We start from the raw sequence: 25,750 nt of genomic DNA, 5'->3' as shown, positions 1-25,750 counted from the left end.
ATGCTAGCCAAGAATAATGAACCTGAAACCCATCAGGGTACTTGATCTATCAGAATCATTTTGACACCACCTCAGAGATGCAGTCAGCAAATCCCAGTTTAGGAAAGTTCACAGGACAAAAGGCCAGCTTCTTCAACAAATAAACTGCTGGGGTGGGGGGCGGGTGGGGGAATAAGGGAACCTACAGATTAAAAGAGACTTACAGGATATATCAACCAAATGCATTCGTGGACTTGTTTGCATCCTGGTTTGAACAAATTATTTGTAATCTAATCTTTTAAAGTATGAAATGGAAATTTAAACATTGACTAAATTTATATTAAAGAATAGTGCATTTGTAAGATGTGATAATTGTACTTTTAAAAAGGAGTTTTTTCCCTCCTAAATTTTAAATGCGTAAAAGAAGCTGCAATGCGGTTATTCTCCAGAGCATTTGAGATCTTGCTCCCCGGCACACATCGTCAGTTTGGCTCAAATAAACTTTTATAAAACTTCTCCAAAAAAAAAAAAAAAAAAAAAAAAAGTGTTTTTTTTACATATTGATGTTTTTACTAATGAAATATGATGTCTGGAATTTGCTTTAAAAATAAATAAATAACAGTGGGAAAGGGGGAAGGATGAATGGGGGATAATTGATAAAACAAAATTGATAAAACAAAAATTTTGTTTTATCAATGAGCCGGTGGCTCAGGCGGTTTCCCAAGGCTGCCGGTTCGGTTCCCACATGGGTCAGTGGGCTCTCAACCATAAGGTTGCCAGTTCAACTCCTCCAGTCCTGCAAGGGATGGTTGGCTGCGCCCCCTGCAACTAAGACTGAAAGGACAACTTGACTCGGAAAAAAAGTCCTGGAAGTACACACTGCTCCCCAATAAAGTCCTGTTCCCCTTCCCCAATAAAATCTTAAAAAAAAAACAAAACCATTGGTCATGAGTTGGTTACTGTTAAAGGGAGTAATGGGTGCACAAGAGTTGATCATTTTCTTTCTGTACTTTATGTATGTTTGAAATTTTCCATAATAAAAAACGGACACTTTAAAAAAATTAAAAAGACATCCTCTAAGTATCGGCTGCCACAGTGAATAGTTGCGGGTGAATCTGATTTGGAAGCCAGACATCCTTTCAAAGGTTCTGGAAACATTCTGAGTCTCACCAAAGATTGCTTTAGCCCGGCGTGGGAGTGGATGTGGTTTCTCTTTCAAAGACAGATCCATCTGCCTTTTCTGTTTCTTCACACTCAGAAACCAAAACTAATCTCAGGATCAGACGCAGCCTCCCTTCGACTCTTCACAGCCCCCACCCTCAACAAAAATTTTGATCATTTATGGTGTTACCATGTGAGGGGTGAAGTTAAACTCCTGCGGTGTGGGGCTTGGAAACCCAGAGCCAACGGTAGAACAAGACGACCTAGCGAGATCAAGACCCAGGGTTTGCTCCAGAGTTCAAGATTAGTATGTGTTCCTTCCTCTTGGACTCCCGACAGCCGGGCGTTGGCGGGGTTGGCTGTGGAGGGCGGACTTCCGGCGTTATCTACAGCTGCCCAGTTCCAGTTGCTAGACAGCAGGGTTAGAGGAGACGTGGGGAGTCTCGCCCACCCACCGCCCCGCTGCCCCGCGCGTCTCCGCAGCCGGAGGGCGGGCGCAGGTGTCCGCAGGGGTGAGCCACCTCCCTGAGCGTGGATTCCAGCAGCGCGCAGTCAGCCGTGGCCCAGCTCCCCCATCCAGTTTCCCCGGTCGCCCGCGAGGCGCCGCAGATTACACAAGCAGCCCTCACCTGTTAGGTGACGACCGTGGGCTGGGGACACGCAAACCAGAACCCGCAACCAACCCCCTCCAGACGTTCATTGAGAATCATCTCCATTGGTGCAAGTTCCTTATTTCAAAGCCCTAACCATTGCCGTCATACAATTTATACTGTTTCCTTTAACTCTATGCAGATTTAGTTTCCTTACTGGAAAGGGACAGTTTCCAGACTGAATTATGTTGATTTCATACTTTCTTTCTCCCTCTGCTAACTCCTGACACTTAGCACAGACCCTAGAATGGAATAGTTGATTGATACATATTTACTAAATTGAAACCATCCCCTCATTCCTCTTTCCCACTCAATTGTGGCGGACCAGCCTCACCTCACCTCCTCCGGGCGGGCGGGGCGGGCGGGGTTCTGGCTCTTCCTGTAGGAAGTGTGCACTGCCAAGGCCATGGCAGCCCCGGCAGCAATGACCGTGCTGCAGTGGACTGTGACCTCCTTGAGGGCAGAAACAGCTTCTTATTCATCTTGGTTTCAGTCTCCCACCGTCCTTGCAGTTCTTAGTGACTGAGGGATACTTTGTGGTGAGGTATTGAGAAGGTCTTCCCATCGGGCCCTTAACTTTGAACTGTGACCACTCCCACTTCTGTCTCTGGGAGGAGGGGGAGCCCGGCTTAACTTTTCAGAAGCTGATGTACCTGAAGGGGCTTCTGTCCATCCATATGGTGATATGGTTGGGAAATCAAGTGGTTACTGAGACCAAGCGCCTAGATTTCCATCTCCAGTCCTGGGTGTTTACTGCTCCTCCACAAGGTCATAACAGCACTAGTAACAACTTGTTTACAGACCTTAGCAGTTTACTAACCAGTTTCTTAGACATGGTTCCATTTACTCCTCACAACCTCTTGAATTAGGTATCATTACATTCCCACGATCCAGATATGACACCGATTGATGCTCAAACTCAGGTCTTTTAACCCAAAACACATACAAAAGCCATCTTGAAAATGTAAAATATATGACGTATGGTTATAACAAATAAAATCCCGTAGTATTGCCTCCCATCTTGACACCCTTAACTGTATTAGTTTCCTAGGACTGCTATAACAATTGGTGGCTTAAAACAAGAACTTATTCTTTCTGGAATAAGTTCTGGAAGGTAGATGTCTGCAATCAAGGTGTCCACAGGGCCGTCTCCCTCAGAAAGCTCTAGGGGAGAACCCTTCCTGGCCTCTTCCAGTTTCCCATGTTTGCAGGCAATCCTTGGTGTTCCTCAGCCTGTGGATGTGTCAGTCTGGTCTCTCCTTCACCTTCATATGCCCTTATCCCCCGTCTCTGTGTCCAAATTTCTCTGTTCTCAAAAGGATACCAGTCTTATCGGACTAGATATCCAGTACAGCCTAATCTAGTAAGACTTCATTTTAACTTAATTACATCTGAAAAGACCCTATTTCCAAATAACTACATTTATAGGTACCAGGGGTTAAGACTTCAACATATTTTTTGGGCAGACACAATTCAGCCTATAACTCCACCTGTAACCCACTGGGAAGCATGGGTATGAAAAAAAAGGAAAGATAATGACATTGGAAAGGAGAGCCCGGCAGCTGGTTAGCTCAGTTGGTTAGATAGCAATGCTCCTAACTAACACCAAGGTTTCCGGTTCGATTCCCACATGGGCCACTGTGAGCTGCACCCTCCACAGCTAGATTGAAACAACTACTTGACTTGGAGCTGATGGGTCCTGGAAAAACACACTTAAAATAAATAAAAGTTAAAAAAATAAAAGAAAGGCGAGCCAAGGACAGTGAGAGACGGAGGAAGTACTTTTCAGGCAGCCAGATGTGAGCATCTGGGCTGGGGGGATGGAGGAAAGAGAGAGGTGGTCTTCAAAAGTCAGAAGAGGAAACAGTGCCGTGGGGGTTGAGGAGGCACTAGGAAAGCAGGACAGCTGTTCCCCAGAGAAGGGGAGTGAGCAAGAACCACGCACCTCGGGGAGTCCACTGAAAACTGGGTAAGTGTCAAGAGAAGGAGACCTACCATGCTGAGCCCTCTTCCCCCACCAGCAAGGTCCCCTTGAGGAGCCAGGGGTCTGTGAGTCCCAAAGCATGTTCCTGCAGACACTTCAAGATCAAGTCATCTAGTCCTCCTCCCAGAGCTGTTCCCACAGCTGTTCTATACTCATTTGTTGCCACCATCCCCACCCAGTCACCCTCCCCTGGGTGTTATCCTTAACTCCTTCTTCTTCCTCACTCTCACAGTCCTTCAAGCCCCAGCCTTCTGGATGTTAGCTTCTACCTCAGGACTCCACACACTTTGCTCCATCACCCAGAGACCTAGATCAGGCCATCCGGCCATCTGGATTATTTTTTTCCTTTTTATAATTAGCTCTTTCTTTCTTTCTCTTTCTTTCTTTCTTTCTTTTCTTTCTTTCTTTCTTTCTTTCTTTCTTTCTTTCTTTCTTTCTTTCTTTCTTTCTTTCTTTCTTTCTTCTGGATTATTTTTTTCCTTTTTATAATTAGCTCTTTCTTTCTTCTCTCTCTCTCTCTCTCTCTTTTTCTTTTCTTTTTATTTTTAAGGAGGGTGCAGTTCACAGTGGCCCATGCAGGGATCAAACTGGCAACTTTGGTGTTATTAGCAGTGCACTCTAACCAACTGAGCTAACCGGCCGCCCCTCATTTTTTGTTTAATTTTCAAAAAATTTTCAATTGGAGTAGACATACAATATTATATTAGTTTCAGGTGTACAGGATAGTGATTGGACATTTATATAACTTATGAAGTGGTCACCCCAATAACTCTAGTACCCACCTACACCATAAACAGTACAATATTATTGACTATATTCCCTATGCTATACTTTACATCCCCATGACTGTTTTTATAAATGGAAATTTGTACTTCTTAATCTCTTCCCCTTTTTCACCCATTTTCCTAACCCCTCTCCCATATGGCAATCATCAGTTTTCTCTCTGTTTCAATTTTGCTTGTTTATTTATTTTGTTTTTTAGATGCCACATCTAGTGAGAGCATACAGTGAGAGCATACAGTATTTGTCTTTCTCTGTCTGACTTATTTCACTCAGCATAATACACTCTAGGGCCATCCATATTGTTGCAAATTGCAAGGTTTCACTCTTTTATGGCTGAGTAATATTCCATTGTATAAATGTAGCACTTCTTCTTTATCCATTTATCTATTGATGGATGCTTAGGTTGTTTCCATATCTTGGCTATTATAAAAAATACTGTAATGAACATAGCGGTGCATATGTCTTTTCAAATTAATATTTTGAATTTTTCAAATAAATACCCAAAAGTGGGATTGTTGGTCATGTGGTAGTTTTATTTTTAATTTTTTTGAGGAACCTCTCTGCTGTTTTCTATAGTGGCTGCACCAATTTACAGTCCCACCAACAGGGCACGAGGGTTCCCTTTTCTCCACATCCTCACCAGCACTTGTTTGTTGATTTATTGATGATAGTCATTCTGACAGGTGTGAGGTGGTATCTCACTGTGGTTTTAATTTGCATTTCTCTGATGATTAATGACGTTGAGCATCTTTTCATATGTCTGTTGGCCAACTGTATGTCATTTTTGGAGAAATGTCTGTTCATGTCCTCTGCCCATTTTTTAATCTGATTGTGTTTTTGGCGTTAGGTGTATGAGTTCCTTACAGATTTTGGATATTAACCCCATATCAGATGTATCATTAGCAAATGTCTTCTCCTGTTCAGTCGGCTGCCTTTTGTTTTGTTGCCCTCCTCTGAGTTATGATGACAGCTGCCTCCCTCATCTCCCTGCCTCTAGACATATCCTGGCCAGTCCGTCTTCCACAACTGAGGCTAAAGTAAAATTTTCCCCCAAATTTATTATACCCATTTTCAGATTGAAGAGTTGAAAGAACTTAACAGTGACCACCCAAATACTTAACACCCAGATTAGCATTTTACTGTAATTGCTTTATCAAATGTTTCCATCTAGCCTTCCCTTTATCCATTGACCAGCCTGTCATCTTATAATGTTATGCATTTTCAAGTAAGTTGCAGACATTCAAATATTTTTAAAAACATAATATGATCATGTCAGGACTTCCAGAACTTTCAACAGACTCTCAGTGATACCCACTTTCACTAAAGGATGAAGCCCCAACTTCATATCATGATTTGTAAACGCCTGCAGCCCAACCCTTCCCCTAACCTGCTTCCCATTTTTCACTCTAACAGGATCCATTGTATGTAACATTCTCTACTCACCAACCTGTTTATCATATCTCTGACCTTCTCTTGCTGTCCCTTCTCATGAGAGTCTCCTCAGCTTCAAGCACTTCTTCCCCAGAAGGCCTTCCTTGGTACCCGACCTCCGTTACCACGTTAGTGTACAGGTACCTCCTCTACAAGCCTGTGACAGTCTCAGAGCATCCCTCAGGCACGGCACGCGTCTCCACAGATCCTGGGGTGATCTGTTCAGCTGTCTTTCCCGCCCGTGCTGCCAACTGAAAGCGTCCTGAAAAATCATGGATCCTGCTTTATTTGTCTATTGTCCTTGGCACCTAGACAGTCTGTGGCATGTGTGGGTGCCCAATAAAATATTTGTTGAGTGAATGTGTGACTGGTTTTGTCCCTTCTGACAGCACCTCTTGGTCTTCATACCATCTTTTCCTATGTAGCCTGGCTCCAGACTCTCAGTGTAGGTCCCAGATGGTAAGAGTGACAAAAAGAAACACTGAATGTTATCGATGTCCTCCAGCCAAAGGGCCCCAGAAACATACCTGCAGTTGAACAAGCCAGGTTTATTACCCTTTGCAGCAGGAGAACTGTGGCACATCTCATTAAGAGAGTCTGAGGGGAAAAACCTACTGTAGGATTTGGACTTTGGTTAGGTGATTTGGGGGGAGGAGCTAAAGAAGGCTCAGAATTGAGTACTGTCAGAAAGCAGGGAAAATTCTATGACTGGATATCTCAGTCAATACGTAGGAAAAACTAGAATGAGGACAAAGCTGTAATTGGTTAAAAAAATAAAAGTAGCAGTCATTCTTTTTGGCCAAGAGACATGATGTTTGGTGTTTTAGTGGGTGCTTTTGTGTTTTTGTCTGCGTTCAGACAGAATCATGAACTAGACTTACTTTGGTCCATTTTATTATGGTCTCAGAGTGAACTTGTCTGAGCTGGTGTTCTGTAAGGTAGTTTGTGCCTAATAGAAGAATGACCTACGTGCTCTAGATGTTGAGTGTCAGGCCAGCTTCCAAACGTCAGAGGCTGTTCTTTTTTCTCTCTCTCTCTCTCTCTCTCTTTCTTTCTTTCTCAGTGTGTAGGTGGTGAATTGGGGAAAGGATGAATTATTGGTAGGTTTGGGGCATGTGTGTATATCTGTATAGAAATCAGTTCAATGCAAGAAACTTTACAAATAGAGCAAATCTCAAGTTTATCTCCAGTGTCCAATCCCCAACCTAGCCATATAATCCGAGGTCACAGGGCTGACACTTTCACCTAATGGTCACCACCCCCATGGCCTTAGGAGGGGACAGGTGACCCTGGGCACTGGCGCAGCTGAGTTGTGATTAGGGAGGCGCCATCTGCCCTGGGTGGCTGTGGTTGTGACCTTCTCCTCCCCAGGCATCCCTCATTCTGTCAGGGCTGAGACTCTGCAGCTTGTTTTCTTGACTGGCCTGCTTTTGTGAGTCATCCTGCCCGGTATCACAGCCTCCCAGTGGCTCCCATACCTACTCATTTGAGCCCCGAGGAAAACCTATTAGATATGAATTCCTGGCTGGTTTAGTGACAGCGGCCTCAGACCATATGGATTAAGCTCCGTGGACCCCAAGGGCCTTATTGTCTCTGCTCCCTGCCTTTGGGGTGATGATCTCACTCTTGCCATCAGTTTCTGGGACCCAGTGACTCACTGCAGATGCCTGGCCGCTGAGCTCTCTGGGGATGCTCTCTAAGGACGGGCCGTGACCTTTCCCCCTGCAGTCCAGTGCTTCTGACTATCTGTGAGCCTGCTGCCCCACACAGCCCTCACAATTCCTTCAGATCAACAGCTCTGATGTCACAGCCTGCTGCCTTCTGCTTCATTGTCCCTTTTTGCCAAAGGTGACGTCTCTCCAGTTAAAGGTTCCGTGTTCCCCCATCCTAGCCCCAAAACCTGCTTTCCTTTTTGCTTCCTTTGTCCCACCCCAGTGCTTGTCCCTGCCCTTCCTTCAGGTTAAATCTGGTTTTTACCAGTTGTGCCTGCTTACTGTAACACCTCGAACAAATTATTTACATCTCTGGGCTTTAGTTTTCCCATCTGTAAAGTATGGGCAACGATAATTACCTTGTACTCTTGTTGCATGGATTAGTTTTGCTTTGTTTTGTTTTTACTACAAGTAATTAATGTATACATTCATTTGCAAAGAATTTAACCAGACAGGTAGAATGAAATTCTCCTTCAGCCACTGTCCCCTAATTTGATGTGGTCCTTCAGGACAGTTTTCTGTGCACTTACATACATATTTATGTATATAAGAAAACGTTTGTGATGTGTGTGTGTAGTTTTGAAACAGCTATAAAATGAGGACGGTGGGGAATGGTGAGGACGTCTGTTTGTGGATCAAGTGAGGGTGACAGTTGGAAACAAACGGCTGTTTCTTTCATAAAAACAAATGACTACATAATGCCTAATATGAAAGGAATATGCAGGACTGATACAATCCCGGTGTTTATAGATATGGAGACAAACACCGAAAAGCAAATCAGCTGAGAGTTGAAAGTGTTGGGCACGAGGGTGGGGCTGCTAATTTTCCTCACTAACTCATCTAATCATTTGACTTTTCATACGTACGTATAACTTTGATTACAATCCTGAAAAATAATGTCTGTGTTCCTTTTTTTTCCATTCAGCCCTGCTGAGATCTGCTACCCACTCCCTTCCTCAGACCAGTTTCCCAGCCTTCCTCCTCCTCCCTGTTCCATGGCCCAGCCTTGTGCAGCCCTGCGGCCAGAACCTCTGCAGCCCTGCGGCCAGAACCATCTTGGTAACATGTTTAATCAAAGTGTGTTCCTTCCCACATCAAAACTCCCTGAGACTCACCTGGGAGAACAGGGGTGACATTAGCCCTCAGCACGGCAGTCAGCACATCCTGTTAGCTCCAGCCCCAGGCACAGCCCACCACCCTCAGCACACAGGGAGTCCTCATCCAGGTGATCCACCTGCCATTCTTCAGACACGCCTCATTCTCTCTGCTTGCTTGGGTCTGTACTACCTGTTCCCTCCAACCAAACCCTTCTCTGTGTGTTTCTTTATTATGGGTCATAGCTCAGAGTACAAAATACTTCGTTTTTCTTTTGACCATTGGTCTTAGAGACCTTCTCATGTCAATCCAAATAGGTCTTCCTCATTTTTTCTCAGCTGCTACATAATTTCATTTGGATAATGTATGTGAAAACACTTTGCGTGCTATCTGGCACACAGGAATGCTCAGTGAATGTCCCTTTACTTCACTTAAGTTCCTATTTCCCCAACAGAATGCAGAAACACCCTCATAATCCAAGAACACTATAGGTGTAAGATCCCTCCTCAGCCCTCACGACAGCTACGCAATAGTTTTGAATAGATCGTGAATTAAATGTCTGTTCTCTATCCAGTGCCTCTCCCCTTCCTCTTGTGTTCTGTTTTAACACACTCATCTCCTCGGAGCGCTCCCACACACTGTGCTTGCTTGACCTGTAAAGTGGAGGTAAAGATATCTACTTCAGAAGGATGAAATAAATTAAAATACATGCAGATGCTCTGAAAATGTAAAAAGTATCATTACTCCTTCTCCAGGAATTAGTGATACTCATTTCCAGCTAGTTCTCACAGAATCCCCTCCCCAGTCCAGACACTTCTGGAGACTGTTCTCCTCTTCCCATCTCTGTCCCGTCTCTGGTGCTGTTGCCCCCTCCCTTCCCCTTCATCTAATGCGGTGGGCCCTGTTCTCCCTAATTCCTCCCGTGGCCACTTCTCTACAGCCCGCTGCTTTCTCCTCCCAGCCTAGATCCATCTTCACAGCTCCCTCAGAGCCATCCCACGAGCTTTTGTGGGGTCCTTTCCCTCCACTTCCTTGAAGCCCCTCCCTGCCCTTTCTGTCACACACACACCACGGGGCGGCGGCGGCGGTGGGGCGCCGGGTGTGGGCGTGGATGCCTCTCCCCAGCTGGTTTCAAGGACGCTCGCAAAGATGTTCAGAGATGGCAGATAAAAGGGCGCGAGATGCCAGGCTCTGAGCAGGGAGGGTCTTGATGAAGGGAGCCGCAGGTCTCGGGGCCAGTTTTCCTCCCAGGGACGCAGGGCCGGCGGGACAGGGTTGGGGGTGGGGTGCTGCGGGGAGTACCTCTGAGACTCCAGAGGAAGTCACAGGGAGGGGCCCCTGAACTAATTGGCAGGCTGGATGCCAGCAGCATGCCGGTGATGTTTTGGTGACAGGTCACCTGGGAAGAGGAAGGACGGGAGGGCGAATCTGTCATGTGGGAAAGACACTCAGGGCTCCTCTCAGCCTGCTCTCCAGCTCATTAAGCTTTTCTAGGTCACTCTGTGTGGCTGTATCCCCCTGCCCTGCCTCCCACTTCCTTTCATGTTTCTGACTTGGTTTCTCTGACTCACGGCCCATGTCCCTGGCTCTCTTTGTGTGTCTGTGTCCCTGGGAGTCAGGAGTCAGGGTTCTAACACCTGTGTTTGGGGAAGAAGCACTTGAGTCCCAGCACTGACTGCCCTTGCAGGCTTTGACCTTGGGCAAACGTGGGCCCAGTTACTTCCCTGTAATGATGCTATACACTCTCCTGGAGTACTTAGTGAAATTAAAAAAAATAAAAATAAGAAGCTTTGAAGATGATAAATTGTTGCATAAACATCACTTGTTCTTTTTGGCTCCACCACCACTCACAACGCTGCACACTTACACAGGGCTGCACGGGTCACAAAGCCACTGGCCGTCTGAGAGGCCGCTCAGCTTCTCGTGTCCACCACTGACCTCCCGACCTCCCACCCTCACCCACCCCTCCACCCCCTCACCTCAGTCACTGGATACTGTACGTTCCCAGGTGCTGGGGCCATACCCCTTGCAGCCTCCTGCTGGCTCTTTTACCTCACATTCCACATCCAATCCACCAGCACACCCTCAGTTCTCCATGAATTCCCACCCAGAACTCAGCCCTGTCTTGCCATCTCCACCCCCTACCAGGCTCACCTCACTCAGTACAGAAAGAAGCTTGAAAATGGCCTCCAGGTCCTTCCTGGTCAGCCCACTCCCTCTCTAGCTTCCTACCACTCTGCCCACCGCTCCCTCTGCTTCAGCCCCGTGACTTTCGCGGTAGACCCCACAGCCCTGCGGCTTCTGCCTCAGGGCCTTTGCCCTGCCTTTCCCTCAATCTGCACCACTCTTCCTCCAGATAAACAGTTGGTCAATTCTTTCACCTTCTTCAAATCCTTGCTGAAATATTACCTATTAAAATCGTAACCCTGCCCACTCAACCCAGCACCCCTGTCTTCCTTCCCAGCTTTATGTTGCTTTATGGCACCTGTCATACATTTCACTTATTTGTTAATTATCTGTTTTCCCCATGCAATTCCCATGAGCACAAATTCCTGTCTGCTTTATTGTCTGCTGAGTCCCCAGCTCCCAACACAGTATCTGGTACATAGTAGGTGCTTTAAAAACATTTGTTGAGTAAGTAAATATAAATTATTTTCTCTGATCCTTAGAATAATTCTTTGATGTAAGTATAGTTGTTTCCACTTTATAGTCACAAAACTAACAAGACTTGACTCAAATCTTGAAAACCCCACTGTCGCCAAGTGGGGTATATGTTCCTTCATACTATGCAGGTTCTTGCCTAGTTTAGTCAGAATGGGCTAAGGCCTTATTTTTCTCAGTTGTAAAATGAGAGGTTTGGACTAGTCAGTTTCCCATCTGCTAGAGGATGACGCCTCCTCAGCTGCTTCTGTCTAGGTTCCTCTCCCTCCTCCCAGCTTCCCCTTCCTGGGTCTGTGGAGGAGATGCTAAATGGTATACCAGGACTACTGGGAAACTGTGGACCACAGAATGATGGGAAAGCATTCCATTTCTAGCTTCCTACACTCCATCCATCTCGTTGGCTGAGCCTCTGATTCTGTCCGGGAAATGGTCTGATTAGAGTGGGGGAAAAGGAGAGGGTATAAAAAAGTGAAAATCATGGCAGAGAAAGAAGGTGGGGAGGGAGGGAGAGACAGAGCAGTAGGTAGGTGAGAGTATTCTGCAGAGATGCAGTGGTGGTGCACTATTGTCAGACTGAACCAAGATCTCATCACCTTGTCTTCACCTCTCTTGTGATCCCATCTCATCACCCGAAGCTCCTTAAGAGCAGTTTCCCATTTCTGTAATAGCACTGGCATCGACCTAGCTGTCCATTCCAGGAACTACGAATTCACCCTTGATTTTCCTCTCCCTCACCTCATAATGACCACTCCAACATTCTGTCAGTTCTGTCTACAAAATATAATCAAATTGGCCTCCTCATTTCTACCTCCACTGGCTCCCACTAACGTAAGCCATCATCTCTCACTTAAATTACAGGAATCATTTTCTCTCCTCAGGATGACCACCTTGCACAAAGCTGAGGAATGCCACGAGCACGCAATGGCCCAGGGTCTGTCCCATTCTATATTTTTATTCCACCACCCAACACTTAAGAGTCTGCATGATCTGGTCTCTGTCTGTCTTCATTCACCTTGCACCACCTTTCCTGCCAGCTCACCAAGCAACAGCTTTGTTTAATTAGCACAAATTGTTCTTGCCTTGGAGTCTCTGCAAAGCTGTGCCCTCTGCCTGGAATGCCCTCCCTCCTCTCTGTGCCTGATGAACTCTTATTCGTCTCTCAGGTTTCCCCTTAAATATCACCATATAAATTAGGGCACCCTGCTATTAGTCTCTGTGCTGGATCTTTGTAAGGTTGCAAGATTTAGCAAATAAAAATACAAGACACCTATTTAAATTAGAATTTCAGAAAAATCTTGAATCATTTTTTTAGTGTAAGTATGCTCCATACAATTTTTGGGAGGTTACTTATACTTTATAAAATTCATTGTTGGGGGTGGCCGGTTAGCTCAGTTGGTTAGAGAGCAGTGCTCTTGACAGCAGGGTTGCTGGTTTGGTCCCTGCTTGGGCCGCTGTGAGCTGCGCCCTCCACAACTGGATTGAGACGACTGCTTGACTTGGAGCTGATGGGTCCTGGAAAAACACACTTAAATAAATAAAGGTTAAAAAAAATTTATTATTTATCTGAAATTCAAATTTAACTGGGCATCCTGTGTTTTATCTGGCAACTCTAGATAAAATGGATTAATTTCATTCTTCTTCTATTTGGAGAGGCTGGAAAGGAAAAGAAATTCTATTTCTCAGAAAATTTTGTAGCTAGGTTCTGGACATGAATTGAGTTCTAATTAGATGTGTTTGAAATTGTAAAGGCAGAGGTATCCATTTCCTACGACAGATAGGATGGACAAGCTCCTGTGAACATGAGAGGCCCATGCAAGTGGGACAGTTGGGGCAGTAGCTGCTACGCCAGGAGGAGCTGCAGCATTTCTGGCCTATGACAATTGACCTTGAAGCCGAGAGTCCAGTTAGGAGCAGTTGACTTGTCATCCTCCAGGCGTTTCAGTGACTTTCTTATCACCTAGTTCCCTGTATTAAATCCCTTGTTGCTTAAAACCCATGAAGTGACTTCAGCTTGCTGCACTAAGGCCTGCCTGATGCGGGCCTCACCACCCTGTGGGTTCCTTCATGTGACAGTGTGTGCACACTATGTGACTATGCAGTATCTCTCTTGGCCATGCATTTTAAGCTGCCTGAGGACAGTGGCTGTCACCTCACCATCATACCCCAGTGTTGCTGTGCACGAACCTTGTCACTTGCTCCTGCTATTCCTGTGAAGCTGGGCCCTGACTCTGGACATATAGTGAGTGGTCAGTTAGTACCTTTTAAATTGAAATATGTGTGTAAGAGACAGAAACAACCTGTTCCTGCATTTCTGAGGGGTAAAGACCAGAAAGTCTCCCCACTTAACATATGAATTATCTTCACAAGCGAGGTCACTCCTCTGGGCCCCAATTTTCTTACCCATAATGTAAGGGTTAGATTACGTGTCAATAATGTCCCTTTCAACTCTAATATTCTACAAATCTATGATTCTTTGAACTCTTGAATAGAGATGGGAGCCAGAATCAAATTAGCTACCTTTGGTGCTCAGGTTAATAAATAATTTGTTTGGAAGACTCATTCTCCCCCATGGGGAAGTGGCATGGAATGGGACACTCGTCTTGAATGAAAATATGCAAAGGAAGACAAGAGTTAGAAAAGGAAATGGAGAGAAAAGACTACTAGCACAAAGTGAGTGTCTGAATACGTGAAGCGGACCATGTAAATTCCCCACTGAAGCCCTCCAGCGGCATTCCACTGCCCAAACCCAATTCCTTATCCTGGTCCCAAGGGTCTGACAGCCTGGCACCTAGCACCGCTCCAATTTCATATCAAACCATTCTCATCATACCGCAGGCTTTATCCAAACAGCAGGTCTTTGCACCTGCTGTTCCCCCTGTCTCGGAAGCTCTCCCCCAGTTCTTCTCCCTCCCTCTCGGCAGTCAGGGCTCAACCCAAATGTCAGCTCCCCAGAGAAGCTTTCCTGAACACCCTATTAAAAGCAGTGCACACCTCCTCCGCTTAATTCGTCTTGTATTACCCCCTTTATATTCTTCAAAGCACTTGCTACGTCTATAATTACCTTGTTAATTTGTTTACTTGCCTATTGTTAGTCTTTCCCAATACAATCTAAATGGCCAGAGGATAAGGGACCACGACTCGCTTTCTCACCACTGTACCCTAACTCCTGCAACAGTGCTTGACACATAGCAGGTGCTTAGTAAATAGGTGTTGAGTGGTTAAATGAACAAATGCATGGCTTCTACAGGAACACTGCGAAAGGGGTGGGGAATAAGAAGTCTGGAGGAATGTTAAGAAGAGAAGAATGATTAGTGAATCTTTAAAGGGGGATTTAAAGGATGGATGAAGACAAATCAGTGACATTGATGGAGGGTTGTCAGAAGGAAAGAGAACAAATGAGCAGCCAGGATAAACTGGAAGGAGGGGCAACACCTCAGAGAAACTGTAAGCCCTAAGCAGGGTTTTAATGGGAGAGGGAGGAAGGAGGCTTCCAGGAGGGACAACAGAAAAGAGAAAATAAACTCTCCGAAGAGAGGAAGTCATGTTGAAGGGAAAGAGCACCAAATTTGGAGGCAGTAAATCTGAAATTCAGCCCTGGCTCTGCCTCTAACCTGCTGTCTAAGCGTAGGCAAACGCATACCATGCCAGAATCCCAGAGTCACTGCAAATGGCTGGACTCTCGGCTCCATGGCGGTTATGGTTAAAACAAGAGTCCACGCTGTGAGGATGACATTCCTCAGAGCTTGGTCACGGCATGTGCATCAGGATTGTTCGGTTAATCTGGTTGAATCCTCTGTCCTCTAGCCCACCGGCCTGAAGCTGCTGTCTCCATCAGGGGCATTTCATCCAGAGTTCTGGGAAAGCTGCTCTAATAGAACTCCCAATGACATTAAAGCACATTGTAAACAACAGTGTCTTTGTGAAACATGAGTCATTATAGAAGCAGCCATGATTGAAGAAAATCTTTAGGAAGGGCCATAATGAGTGGGGACTGAGAAGGGATTTGGTCTCCTTCATTTGGGCTTCTCACCCGTCTAACCCCGACCCTTCTTCCCCCTCTTCCAGTTTTCTCCCCAAAGATGCTTCACATTCTTAGTTCGAGCTTTTTCATTTCTCTCCTACTCAACCCAACCCACCCTGCATTTATAAGTCATCTCTTCCAGGAAGACTTCCTGAAATCATTCCCACTCATTCTCCAATTTGTCAACGGAATCCTCCACTCACTCTTCTCTCCTCAGTGCACCCTTACAGTTCGGTAATGACAGATTTCCAACGATGATGGATATGCCTTATTTGCCTTATCACACTCCCTAATTTGGTAATGACAGATTTCGGTTGATGATGGATATACTTTACCTGCACTCCCAAAGGGCAGGAACCATGATTGTCTCCTTATCAGTCTCCCAAACACCTCTTTGTAACAACCTCTCCCCCTTGAAGGCTCCTAGAGTCTTGTGGACTCTTCAAAAGGGTGGAGATGTTACTGATATAGAGATAGACTGAAGAATAAACAAAAAGAGAGAAGAAAAAAAAGGAAGAGAAGGAAAAGAAATGAGAGCATGCACTAAGGCCTGTCCTACCTCTAGCATTTGCCAGTGCCATGCAGTGGGTATGGAGCGACAACATTCCACAATACCACATGTAGACATCTGGGAAGGAGCTGGAAAGGAGTGGGAACAGTTATGTGGGAGGCACCTACATTAAGACGATGTGGTGTTAAGAGAGAGGCAGGATCCAGTCACGGCCAGCTGGAGCAAGCCAAGCCAAGCCAACACACACCAAAAACCACCTCCACCCATCCAGCTCTCTGGAGATAGAATGAACCCAAAGGGACATTAGAGGATCAAGTATAGTGTTGTTAGGGATTCTGGAGCAGGAGGAAGAAAGTCTTGAGAAGTGAGACACTTCCTGGCATCGTCTGTTTCCAATGCCTCTTCGCTGTACTATATGTCCTAGGACCACGAGGTGTGAGCCCTGGTAGCCACAGCTTAAAGGCTGAGCTGAAGCATTATTAGTAAGAATCCTCATCATCTAGTTATAGAAGCAAATGAGAACGAGACAATAAACTTCTTCAACCAGACTAAACGCCATGTCTCGTGTCACATGAGCATTTTCCAGCACTGCACCTGGCACCTGCCAGTGAGGAAAGACTGTTGATTGAAGCATAAGAATATCTTTGTCTGGCATTTAGGTCAAAGGACCCTTTCACTTTGCCCATTTGGTGATAGACAATTTAATGACTGGGCACATATTCATTGATACCTACTGTGTGCTAGGCACTCTTCCCGGTTCAAGGAAAGCAGCAGTGAACCCGAAGGCTAGGTTCCTACAGAGCTTCCTTTTATTGGATAGAAACAGATCAAGACAGAAAAAGATTATTTCAGATAGCGATAACTATCAGACAATGAATCTGGATAAAGGAAACTATCTGAGGTATAATGGTGAAAGAAATCCTCTCTGAATATATTACCTTTGAGCTGAGACCTCGATGAGAAGATGGAGACAGCCGTGGAAAGCCCTGGAGGAAGAAGTGCCCAAGCAGAAGGAACAGCAAGTACAAAGGCCCTACAGTGAGATCACCCTTGGCATGTTCACGGGCCATGAAACATAAAGCACTATGGCTAAAGCACAGGAGTGAAATGGGGCGGGGCAGTGCCACGCACACCTTATCATATAAGACAGTGGGGTCCCTTTGGGTAAACACTGGAATTACCTGGAGAGCTTTGAAAACTCCTGTTACCTGGGACCCATCTCCAGAGATTCTATTTAATTGATCTGAGGTGTCCTGGCTGGGCACAGGGAGTTTAAAGCTTCCTCCAGATGATTCTAATGTACAACCAGGATGAGAACCACTGACAAGACCTGAGGGCCACGCATGTTAAAGCCCTGGGTGGATGACAATCCTAAGCTCCTGAAGAAATCAAAAGGCATTTCCCCAACACTCCAGGCCCAGGTCCAGAAAGAACCCAATGTCTAAGAGGCCTTGGGCTGGTGACGGAGCCAAGAAAATAAAGCAACACAAAGGGAAAGAAATAAAACAGGACGAACAAGAAGGCCAAGAGAGGCAAAGAAATTCAGAGAAATCCAGACACATTGGAAGGCACAAACACAGACAAGTGCAGATGGTGCCAAAGTGCCAGAGACTGAGGGAGAAAGGAAAACCTGTGTATTAGTTGCCCATTTACTGCTGTGTGTGAAACAACATACATTTATTTTCTTATAGTTCTGGAGGTCAGAAGTCTGAAATGGGCCTTACTGGTCTAAAATCAAGGTGTCAGCAGGGCTGGATTCCTTCCGGAGGCTCTAGTGGAGAATCCTTCCCTTCTTTTTGCAGCTTCTGGAGGCCGTCCACTTCCTTGGCTCACACCCCTTCCTCAGTCTTCAAAGCCAGCAGTGTGGCCAAGTACTTCTTATGTCCCGTCCATCTGGTTGTCCATTTCTGCTTTTGTCCTCCACGTTTAGAGATCTCTGCAATTACATTAGGCCCACTGGGAGAACTTTGAATAATCCCCCTACTTTAAACTCAAGTGATTGTGATCCTGAATTCCATCTGCAAAACTTAATCCCTTTTGCTGCGTAAGGTCACATGTGTTCCAGGAATTAGGGTGTGGACAACTGTGGGGGACCATTATTCTGCCAAACATAACACAGAAGTCCATCTTCTACAAAATAGATTTTGGTCGTATCTGTAGTCTTTAACTTAGGTAACTGTGTTTTATGAGCATTGGTCTGGGAGGTTTGTTTCAAGATGAGTGTGCATATGTTTACTTATATTAGTTTGTTGATCAGAGTGTCATAATTGAACGTCTCCCTGATAAGTATGGGGGTGAAGAGGGCCTGGAGGGGATGCCTAATATAGCGCTGCTGCCCATAAAGACACGCTGCTGTTGTGTTGTTGTTCTTATTGACAATAAAACTAATGACAGAGTGTCTCTTTGTATGTTTTCTTTGAGTATGTCTATCTGTCCCTAAATAATACTGGGTGTTCATCTCTATGATATTTAGTGTGTATGAGATTCCTTGGGTGTCTCTGTGATGTCTGCATTATGTGAATGTACCTGTCTATAAGTCTGAACACTTTGGCATTTGGACAAAAATGGATGCACATGTATGTTTGTACAACAATGTGTGTGAATATAATTGTAGACATCTAGATATTTACTTATTCATACCTTCCTCCCCCAAGAGTATCCAGACAGAAAGGCCTAGCTTGAAAGAGGTGGAGAAGCTAGAAAGAAGGGCAGGGGGAAGAGAGGAGATGACGGAAGAGGAGGGGGAAGAAAGGAAGAGTTAGAGATGGAGGTGAGGAAAGAGGGCACAAGGAAAGATCAGGGGAAAAAAACAGAAAGCAGAAGGTAGTTCTAGGGATCTGAAATTTTAAGAGAAGCAGGGTGGAGTCACAGAAGGGCACACATTAGAAGACCTGGGTATGGTTCCACTTCTGGTCATTCTCTTGCTGTGTGACCTTGGCAATGCCAGCTCTCTGGGCCCGGTTTACCAAGAGTTGAAATATATAACCCTTGGGTACATCCCAAAGGAGAGAGAAAAAACTGGAAATGAAAATATACATAGACAAAAGTAGAGAGAAGTAACTAGAAAGAGAGACATAGGAAGAAAGTAACAAGAGGCCCTGAGAGCCAGCCAGAGGTAGAGCTGGAGAGAGCCCTAGGCTGAATCCTTGAGGCAAGAGCGTGGATGCCTGCTCCCCGCCCCTTCATCCAAAGCTTCAAGTGTCCTTAAGCCCTTAATAGGTAAGGCAGGAAGGTGGAAAGAGAGAGGCACCTGGAATGACAGCCACACACCAACAGTCAGGGGCCTGCCAAAGCCACACAAACCAGAATCCCAGTTTCCGGCCCCAACCCCCAGAGGTAGGCGTGCCAGCCACCTGGGCTGACTCACAGCCTAACGATGTGGGCACACATGCCAAACGCGAGCTTGGGCACCTTGCCCACCCGAACACCACAGGCCGAGGGTGGAGGTGAGATTTGGGTACTTCGGGGGACTACCTTGCCCCCAGAGGGCCCCTAGTGACCACCTTCCTGGCTCGAAGACCTAGGTGTCCTGCCCTCCCGCCCTCCTCCCCCAAACCTCACTTCCAGACGCGGGAGAACCAGATGAAGTGTTACGCAAGGCCTGATGTTTACCTCCCGCAGGGGCCTCCGCCCCTCCCTATAAAGCCTGACGTGGTGGGGAGATTGGCAGAGACTGACACTGGTTGAAGAGAGAGGCCATCCCAAGAAAGGGGCAGAAAAGCGTCAGAAGATTAATGCGGGAGACGGAGAGAGGGGCATCAACTCAGCAAGCAGCAGGAGCGGTCCGCCATCTGCGCGCTCGAAGGCGGTCGCGGTGGTCGCGGAAAGGACGGCGCCCAGACACTGGCTTCCCATGGAGGCGCCCGAGCTGGGCCCGGGGTTGGTGGAGCGTCTGGAGCAGCTGGCGACGTGCCCGCTGTGCGGGGGCCCCTTCGAGGACCCAGTGCTCCTGGCGTGCGAGCACAGCTTCTGCCGTGCGTGCCTGGCCCGCCGCTGGGGGACCCCGCCCGCGGCCGGCACCGAGGCGTCCCCCACTGCCTGCCCCTGCTGCGGCCTGCCGTGTCCCCGCCGCAGCCTGAGGTCTAATGTGCGGCTGGCGGTGGAGGTGCGGATCAGCCGCGGGCTGCGGGAGAAGCTGGCCGAGCCCGGGGCCCGCGCGGGGAGACGCCGAGGGGGCCGCATCCCCACCATGGGCAGCCTCGACCCGCACGGAGAGGTGAGGCCGCGGTGCGCGTCACGGGTCCCCAGCTGTTGGTGGAACGGGAAGACTCATGGGTTCCCTGGGGAAGCGAGGAACGGTCACTCCCGACCCGGGACCCTTTTGACAGCTGAGGCAAAGGACGGAGCTGAGCAGAGAAAAGCATGGGACGAGGGGGCGGGGGCTGACCACCTGTCCTCAAAGCGAAGCGAGAGGTGCCGGGAAGGACGGTGGGAAGGAGTTGACACCTTGCCCAGGGGGAGGGCTGGAGGATACCTGAGTCGTGAGCGAGCTGGGAGCAGAGAAGGTTGGAGCGCTGGGCGGAGCGCGAGCAGGCCCTGGAGCCCCCGCGAAGGGCGCGGGCACTGCGGGAGCGCGGGGAGGGACGCCGTCAGGCGCCAGGAGGAGGAGAGCCGGCGCGGGGATGGAGAAGCTGCTGGGGTGAGGGCGAGCTGGTGGCCTGGGAGGGTCGTGGGGTGATCAGAAGCAACGTAGGGGAGGGGAAGCCCGAGGGAGGGCGGAGCAAAAGCTGCAGTGGAGGGGCGCAGAAGGAGGGGTTGTCTAAAGGAGGGAAGAAGGCAGAGGCAGCAGAATCTAGAGCCCCTGTAGCATCGTGGGAGCAGTCCCGGACTCCAGCCCTGGCGGAGCTGCGTGTTGTTTGCTATTGTTGTCCTCGGCTCCTCGTAGGGCCCCAGGCAGGGGCGGCGAGGGGTGGAAGCGGAGTCTGAGAGAACAGCCTTAGGGGCCTTTGGCTTCTATTTCCCAGCCTTATCACCCACCCATCCCCGCGCCCCTCACGGGCTCCAACTCCTTGGCCATCAACCAAACCCATTCCCTTGCCCGACCCCCAGGCGTCGGGGATTCCCGACTGGCTTCTCCCCAGCAGCCATGCCGTCTCGGGTCTTGCTTACCCCCTTTGAAGTCCACATAGACATAATTAGTCTAGGTGTAATTCGCATAATTAGGCAATTGGCCTTTCCTCTCTCCCCTTCACCACCATACTGAGCTGCTTCAGTCTTTCCCCGTGGACAGGGAAGGGGGGCAAAAGGAATCTTCTGTACGGAGGGGAGCGTACAGCGCCGTCTGCTGGCTCCCATGCTACCCTGCAGATCTGCTGAGCCTCCCGGGACACACCCAAGTCCAGCAGCCTTCTCGGCCAGAGTAGAGAACACAAAGCAAAGGGCTCAACAAACGCCACTGGGCTTTTATGGCAAGGAGTGAAGCAATTTTTTTATAAGGCTTTTATATACCAACCCTTAGCCCAAGGGCTCTGAGTATGTGTTTGGTCTGTGAGATGGAAGGGGAAGGACGTTTATCTGGGATCCACCCTCAGGAAGGTGGGTAAGGACAGGGGGCACTGAGATGAGAATGGGGTTGTGGGGGCAGCAGGGAAAGGTAAGGACTCTGGGGGCAAGAAAAGAGCATGGATGAGGCTGGGCCCTGACAACCCACGGGGAAGGGAGAATAGAATGGTGGGATTAGGAGAACGAAAAGAAAGTGGTGCTGGAGTGACAGGAATAGTGAGCACCCGGGATAAAGAGGAGGTCGGTCGCGCTGACAGATGGGGAGGACACTCACCAATCCAGTTCACCCCAGGGGGAGGAGGGAGAGGGCTCCCCTCGGTATGAAGCTCAGAGCTAACATCCGTGTTTTCTTCCGCCCACCCCAGGATATGAGGAAGATGTGGAGAAGGTGAGGTCCATTTTTACTGTTCCTTTGCACTACCAACTGCCCGTACATCCCTTCTCACTGGGCCCACATCTTAGCACCCACTGACAGTTTTCTGGGTGTGTCCTTTCCCCTTCCTGCTCCAGAGATGTGAGTGGGGTAAGAGAGGGGGCATCAGAGCGCAGAGGATATCTACTGATCTCCTGACCCTTCTCCTTCATCTGTCCAGAGTTGATGCCCCAACACCCAAGTCATCTAACTCGGAGGACGAGCTCCCTGAAGACTACCCAGTGGTGAAAAACATGCTTCACAGACTGACCGGTAAGGAGGGCAGAAGGCAGGGCACTGAGCGAGTCTGTTTTAGGCTTGCTCTCTCAAAAATAATCAAGTCCTTCTTGATGTCTGTATTACCTAGTTTCCTAGGCTTTGTACAAAGCATCACACACTGAATGGCTTAAACAACAGAAATTTATTGTCTCACAGTTCTGGAGGGAGAGTCAAAGTGTTGGCAGTTTGGTTCCTTCTGAGGGCTGTGAGAATCTGGTCCCTGACTCTTTCGTTTTTGGAAGCCTCCGATGTTCCTTGGCTTGTGGATGGTATTGTCCCTGTGTCGTTGCATTTGTCTGGAGATCCAAATTCCCCTTTTTTATAAGGACACCAGTTATTCGACTAGGGCCCACCCTAATGACCTCATTTTAACTTCATTACCTCTGTAAAGACTATTTCCAAATAAGGTCACCTCCTGAGGTCTGAGGGAATTTAACTCATCCTTTTGGGAGGAAGCAAATCAGCACATAACTGTGTCCACCCTCAAGTACGCACACCCCCGCCACTCCCCTCCTGCCTCTCACATGCTCACACAACAGAGCCCAGCGGTCAGCGGCCTCTCAGGAACCTCTGCTCCCTGCAGGCTCATCACTCCCCTCAGAGGGATCCCAGGGCTCCTGCATCTCCTTGTCGCGGGGACTCTGGGACTTCTCTGCAGCTTCTGGGGAGTTCCTTCCTCAATCACTCCCAAGGCTGTCCTCCAGCCTTCTTTAAACTGCCTAGAGAAGATGCTCCACTCTTTTGGTCACCCACCATCCGACCCAATCCAACGGCTTCTAGCATGCCTAATCCAGAAATCTTTTCTCAAGGCACCCCATGCACACCAAGCCAATGATGTTTTTTCTGGCCCCTATCACCTTCTCTCTCCAACTCTGCCGCACTCGCCCTGTAGAAATAGGCCTGTCCACTCCCACCTATCCCTGTGGGTGAGTGCTCTGGCTTCTCAGGATACCCAGCATCCCTCCTTGTGCCCCTCCCTCTGACACTTGGGCTTTGTATCTTTTTAGCTCCACCTTCCCCATCCTGCTGACCCAGCTCCCAGGCCGCACCCCAGATACTGCAGATTGAGGTTATCAGCCCACACTCCTCTCTGTCAGATCAGCCTCACTTTCCCCACCCCCACAAAACAGGCAATGTCTCCTTTGCTTTTTGAGCTCTGCCCCGTGCCCTGGGCCAGACGGGTCCTTCTCCAAGTCCAATTCCACATAAGTGGGCTATCCATGCATCAGTTGGGTCTTGCCTGGGGCTATCCTTCATGTCCCTTTACCCTGTCTTGTGCCACAGCCACCTTTCCAGCCGTTGTGGGGCCTCTGAAGTGCCCTCCGCCACGTATTCTGTCCTATCCTACTTCTGACTGACTCCGAAACCCCTCTCACTTGGTCCTTTCTGTCTTGCGCTCCCCAGCCGACCTGACCTTGGATCCTGGCACCGCACACCGCCGCCTGCTCATCTCTGCGGACTGCCGCACTGTCAGACTGGCCCCACCAGGAACACCTGCGCCCCCTGACAGCCCAGCGCGCTTCGATCAGCTCCCAGCGGTGCTGGGCGCGCAGGGCTTCCAGGCTGGCCGCCACTGTTGGGAGGTGGAGACCGTGGACTCTGCCTCCTGCGGAGGCTCTTCCGGGGAGGATGAGGACGATGGGGAGAGTCGCTATGCCTTGGGCGCGGCAGGAGAGTCGGTGCGACGCAAGGGCCGTGTTGGGCTGTGCCCCGCGGGCGCCGTGTGGGCCGTGGAAGGCCGGGGTGGCCGCCTGTGGGCACTCACGGCACCAGAGCCCACCCCGCTGGGCGGCGCTGGGCCCCCACCCCGGCGGATTCGGGTGGACTTGGACTGGGAGCGGGGCCGCGTGGCCTTCTATGACGGCCGCTCGCTCGACCTGCTCTTTGCCTTCCAGGCACCTGGCCCCCTAGGGGAACGCGTCTTCCCGCTGCTCTGCACCCGAGACCCCCGCACCCCACTGCGCATCGTGCCAGCAGAAGGCTGAGAAACTCGCCCACAACCTCGTTCTAGTTTGGCCCACAGCGAGGCTGCTTCCTCTTGTGCTCGGAAATCCCTCCTCATTCCAGGCATCGAGTCCACACTCCCGCAACCGCCCGAGTGTTGATAAACACTCCCACCCACCCACAATGTCTCTCTTCTCCCAAATACTAAGACCTCAACTGGCCTCCAGTTTTCACATCCACTCCCAAAGCCGGACCCATTCTCGCCCTTCCCCGCCCCTCCCGCCCACTTCTTGTGATACCTCGAGGAACGCTTCCCCCAGCAGCTACCCAGCACTCCCCAAGTGCTCACTCCCCTGGTACCTTACACTGTTCGGGCCTGAGTTAGGGAACACACCTGCTTCATCAGAACTGGTAAAGGGCCCATGTTTACTACGGAGAGTCCCTCCTAGTCAAATCTTTACCTCCCACTTGTGCCTCTCCTAGTCTCAAAGGGCCCAACGCCTTCCCTAGTTTTAAGGATTGGGTTTTCCTGCCCTGTCCACTCGCAGGTTCTCAAGGGAAGTAAGACCTTCCTAAAAATCAAGTGGCTTGACTCTGTCTGGGACTTAGGGCTCTCTAGGAAGGTTAATAATGTGGGGTTTTTTTGGGGGGGTGGGGGGTCATACCCCACCATGACTTCTTTCCATGTCCATAGATTTTTCCCATTAAGAACCATCTTTAAATTCCCCCTGCACATACTCACAGTAAGGAACCAATGGTGCTACCTCTCCTTTCCTCAACCAGGGAGTGGCCCAGACACCCCAATCCATCCTTGTATATAGCCCTCACATTGTTCCCCATGTGTATAAATGGGCCCGTATTTAACACGTTTTGTGATGTTGGGTTATTTATTTTGTGCATCTGTGGCAATAAATGAGATCTCTATGGTGGTATGGATTTGACCAATCTCTACACTTGTGCACGGCAAAAGTCCTGGGGAATGATATTTAGATCCCAGTAAGAAGGGGAGGGCCAAGAGAGTCAGACATCTGGACTGGCAAAAACACGAAAGCCTAAGAAGAAAGAGGTAAGAGATGGGAAGATAGCCCCATCTCTTTGCTCCCTTTTCCTTCCTCTTTCAGGAACCCAGGCCCCTGGGACTAGGTCGGATCTGTCTCCAAAGCTGGAAGACTACTCTTGAAGCCAGCTTTGTCAGAAATCCTAGATCACATAAGAAAGGTTAAGAGAGAGGACATGACTATTTATTTTTTCATTTTCCATTAAAGGTGAGAATGACAAAGAACTCTCTCTCTCCTAACTCCTCTTGAGGGTCAGGGGTGTGGGAAGGAGGGGAGGGGAAGGGCTGGGAGCCCTCCCATAGTACCTCACATACCACAGGCAAGGACTAAGAGTTAGGACTATATAAATACATAAGTGGATGAGCTCTAAGCCAGCCGTAACAAGCATAGCTGGGGCAACATTGCCTGGAATCTGACTGGGACCCTGGCAGTGAAAGCTGGGGCTGTTGGAAACCCAAGTTAAGTGTTTGGGACTCAAGTAGAGAGCGCAGGGGGCCAAGACAACTGGATCCCAGGACTGGCAGTTTGGCAGTGAGAACAAAGGGAAGAGACTGGGACCAAGATGCC

At 48.6% G+C, this 25,750-nt stretch overlaps 1 protein-coding gene and 1 long non-coding RNA gene across 3 annotated transcripts; one reads left to right on the top strand and one right to left on the bottom strand.

Annotated features, from left to right (window-relative positions):
* Positions 1 to 12,909: 12,909 nt before the first annotated feature.
* Positions 12,910 to 20,627, bottom strand: LOC117020279 (uncharacterized). Of its 2 annotated transcripts, none has more exons than XR_004422659.1 (3): positions 20,463 to 20,627; positions 15,813 to 15,955; positions 12,910 to 12,968 (listed from the first exon to the last, which is right to left on the bottom strand). It is a non-coding gene; the product is annotated as an uncharacterized LOC117020279 (long non-coding RNA). The 2 variants fall into 2 exon arrangements; XR_004422660.1 differs by lacking the exon at positions 12,910 to 12,968 and adding an exon at positions 13,120 to 15,333.
* On the top strand, positions 19,384 to 25,707 carry RNF39 (ring finger protein 39). The gene is made up of 4 exons (XM_033102595.1): positions 19,384 to 20,204; positions 21,856 to 21,878; positions 22,084 to 22,175; positions 23,586 to 25,707. Exons 1-4 carry the CDS (start codon positions 19,842 to 19,844, stop codon positions 24,164 to 24,166), a joined length of 1,059 nt encoding a protein of 352 aa, XP_032958486.1. The 5' UTR covers positions 19,384 to 19,841; the 3' UTR covers positions 24,167 to 25,707.
* The last annotated feature ends 43 nt before the right edge of the window (positions 25,708 to 25,750 follow it).

Source organism: Rhinolophus ferrumequinum, chromosome 3 (assembly GCF_004115265.2).
Source record: "Rhinolophus ferrumequinum isolate MPI-CBG mRhiFer1 chromosome 3, mRhiFer1_v1.p, whole genome shotgun sequence".
In the NCBI taxonomy this organism is placed as follows: Eukaryota; Metazoa; Chordata; class Mammalia; order Chiroptera; family Rhinolophidae; genus Rhinolophus; species Rhinolophus ferrumequinum.
This window is presented reverse-complemented; position numbering and strand designations above follow the sequence as displayed.

Coding starts and splice junctions, on each gene's coding strand:
- RNF39 (XM_033102595.1), top strand. CDS start 19,842: ATGGAGGCGCCCGAGCTGGGCCCGGGGTTGGTGGAGCGTCTGGAGCAG. Junction 20,205..21,855: donor GCCTCGACCCGCACGGAGAG/GTGAGGCCGCGG, acceptor CGCCCACCCCAG/GATATGAGGAAGATGTGGAG. Junction 21,879..22,083: donor ATGAGGAAGATGTGGAGAAG/GTGAGGTCCATT, acceptor TCATCTGTCCAG/AGTTGATGCCCCAACACCCA.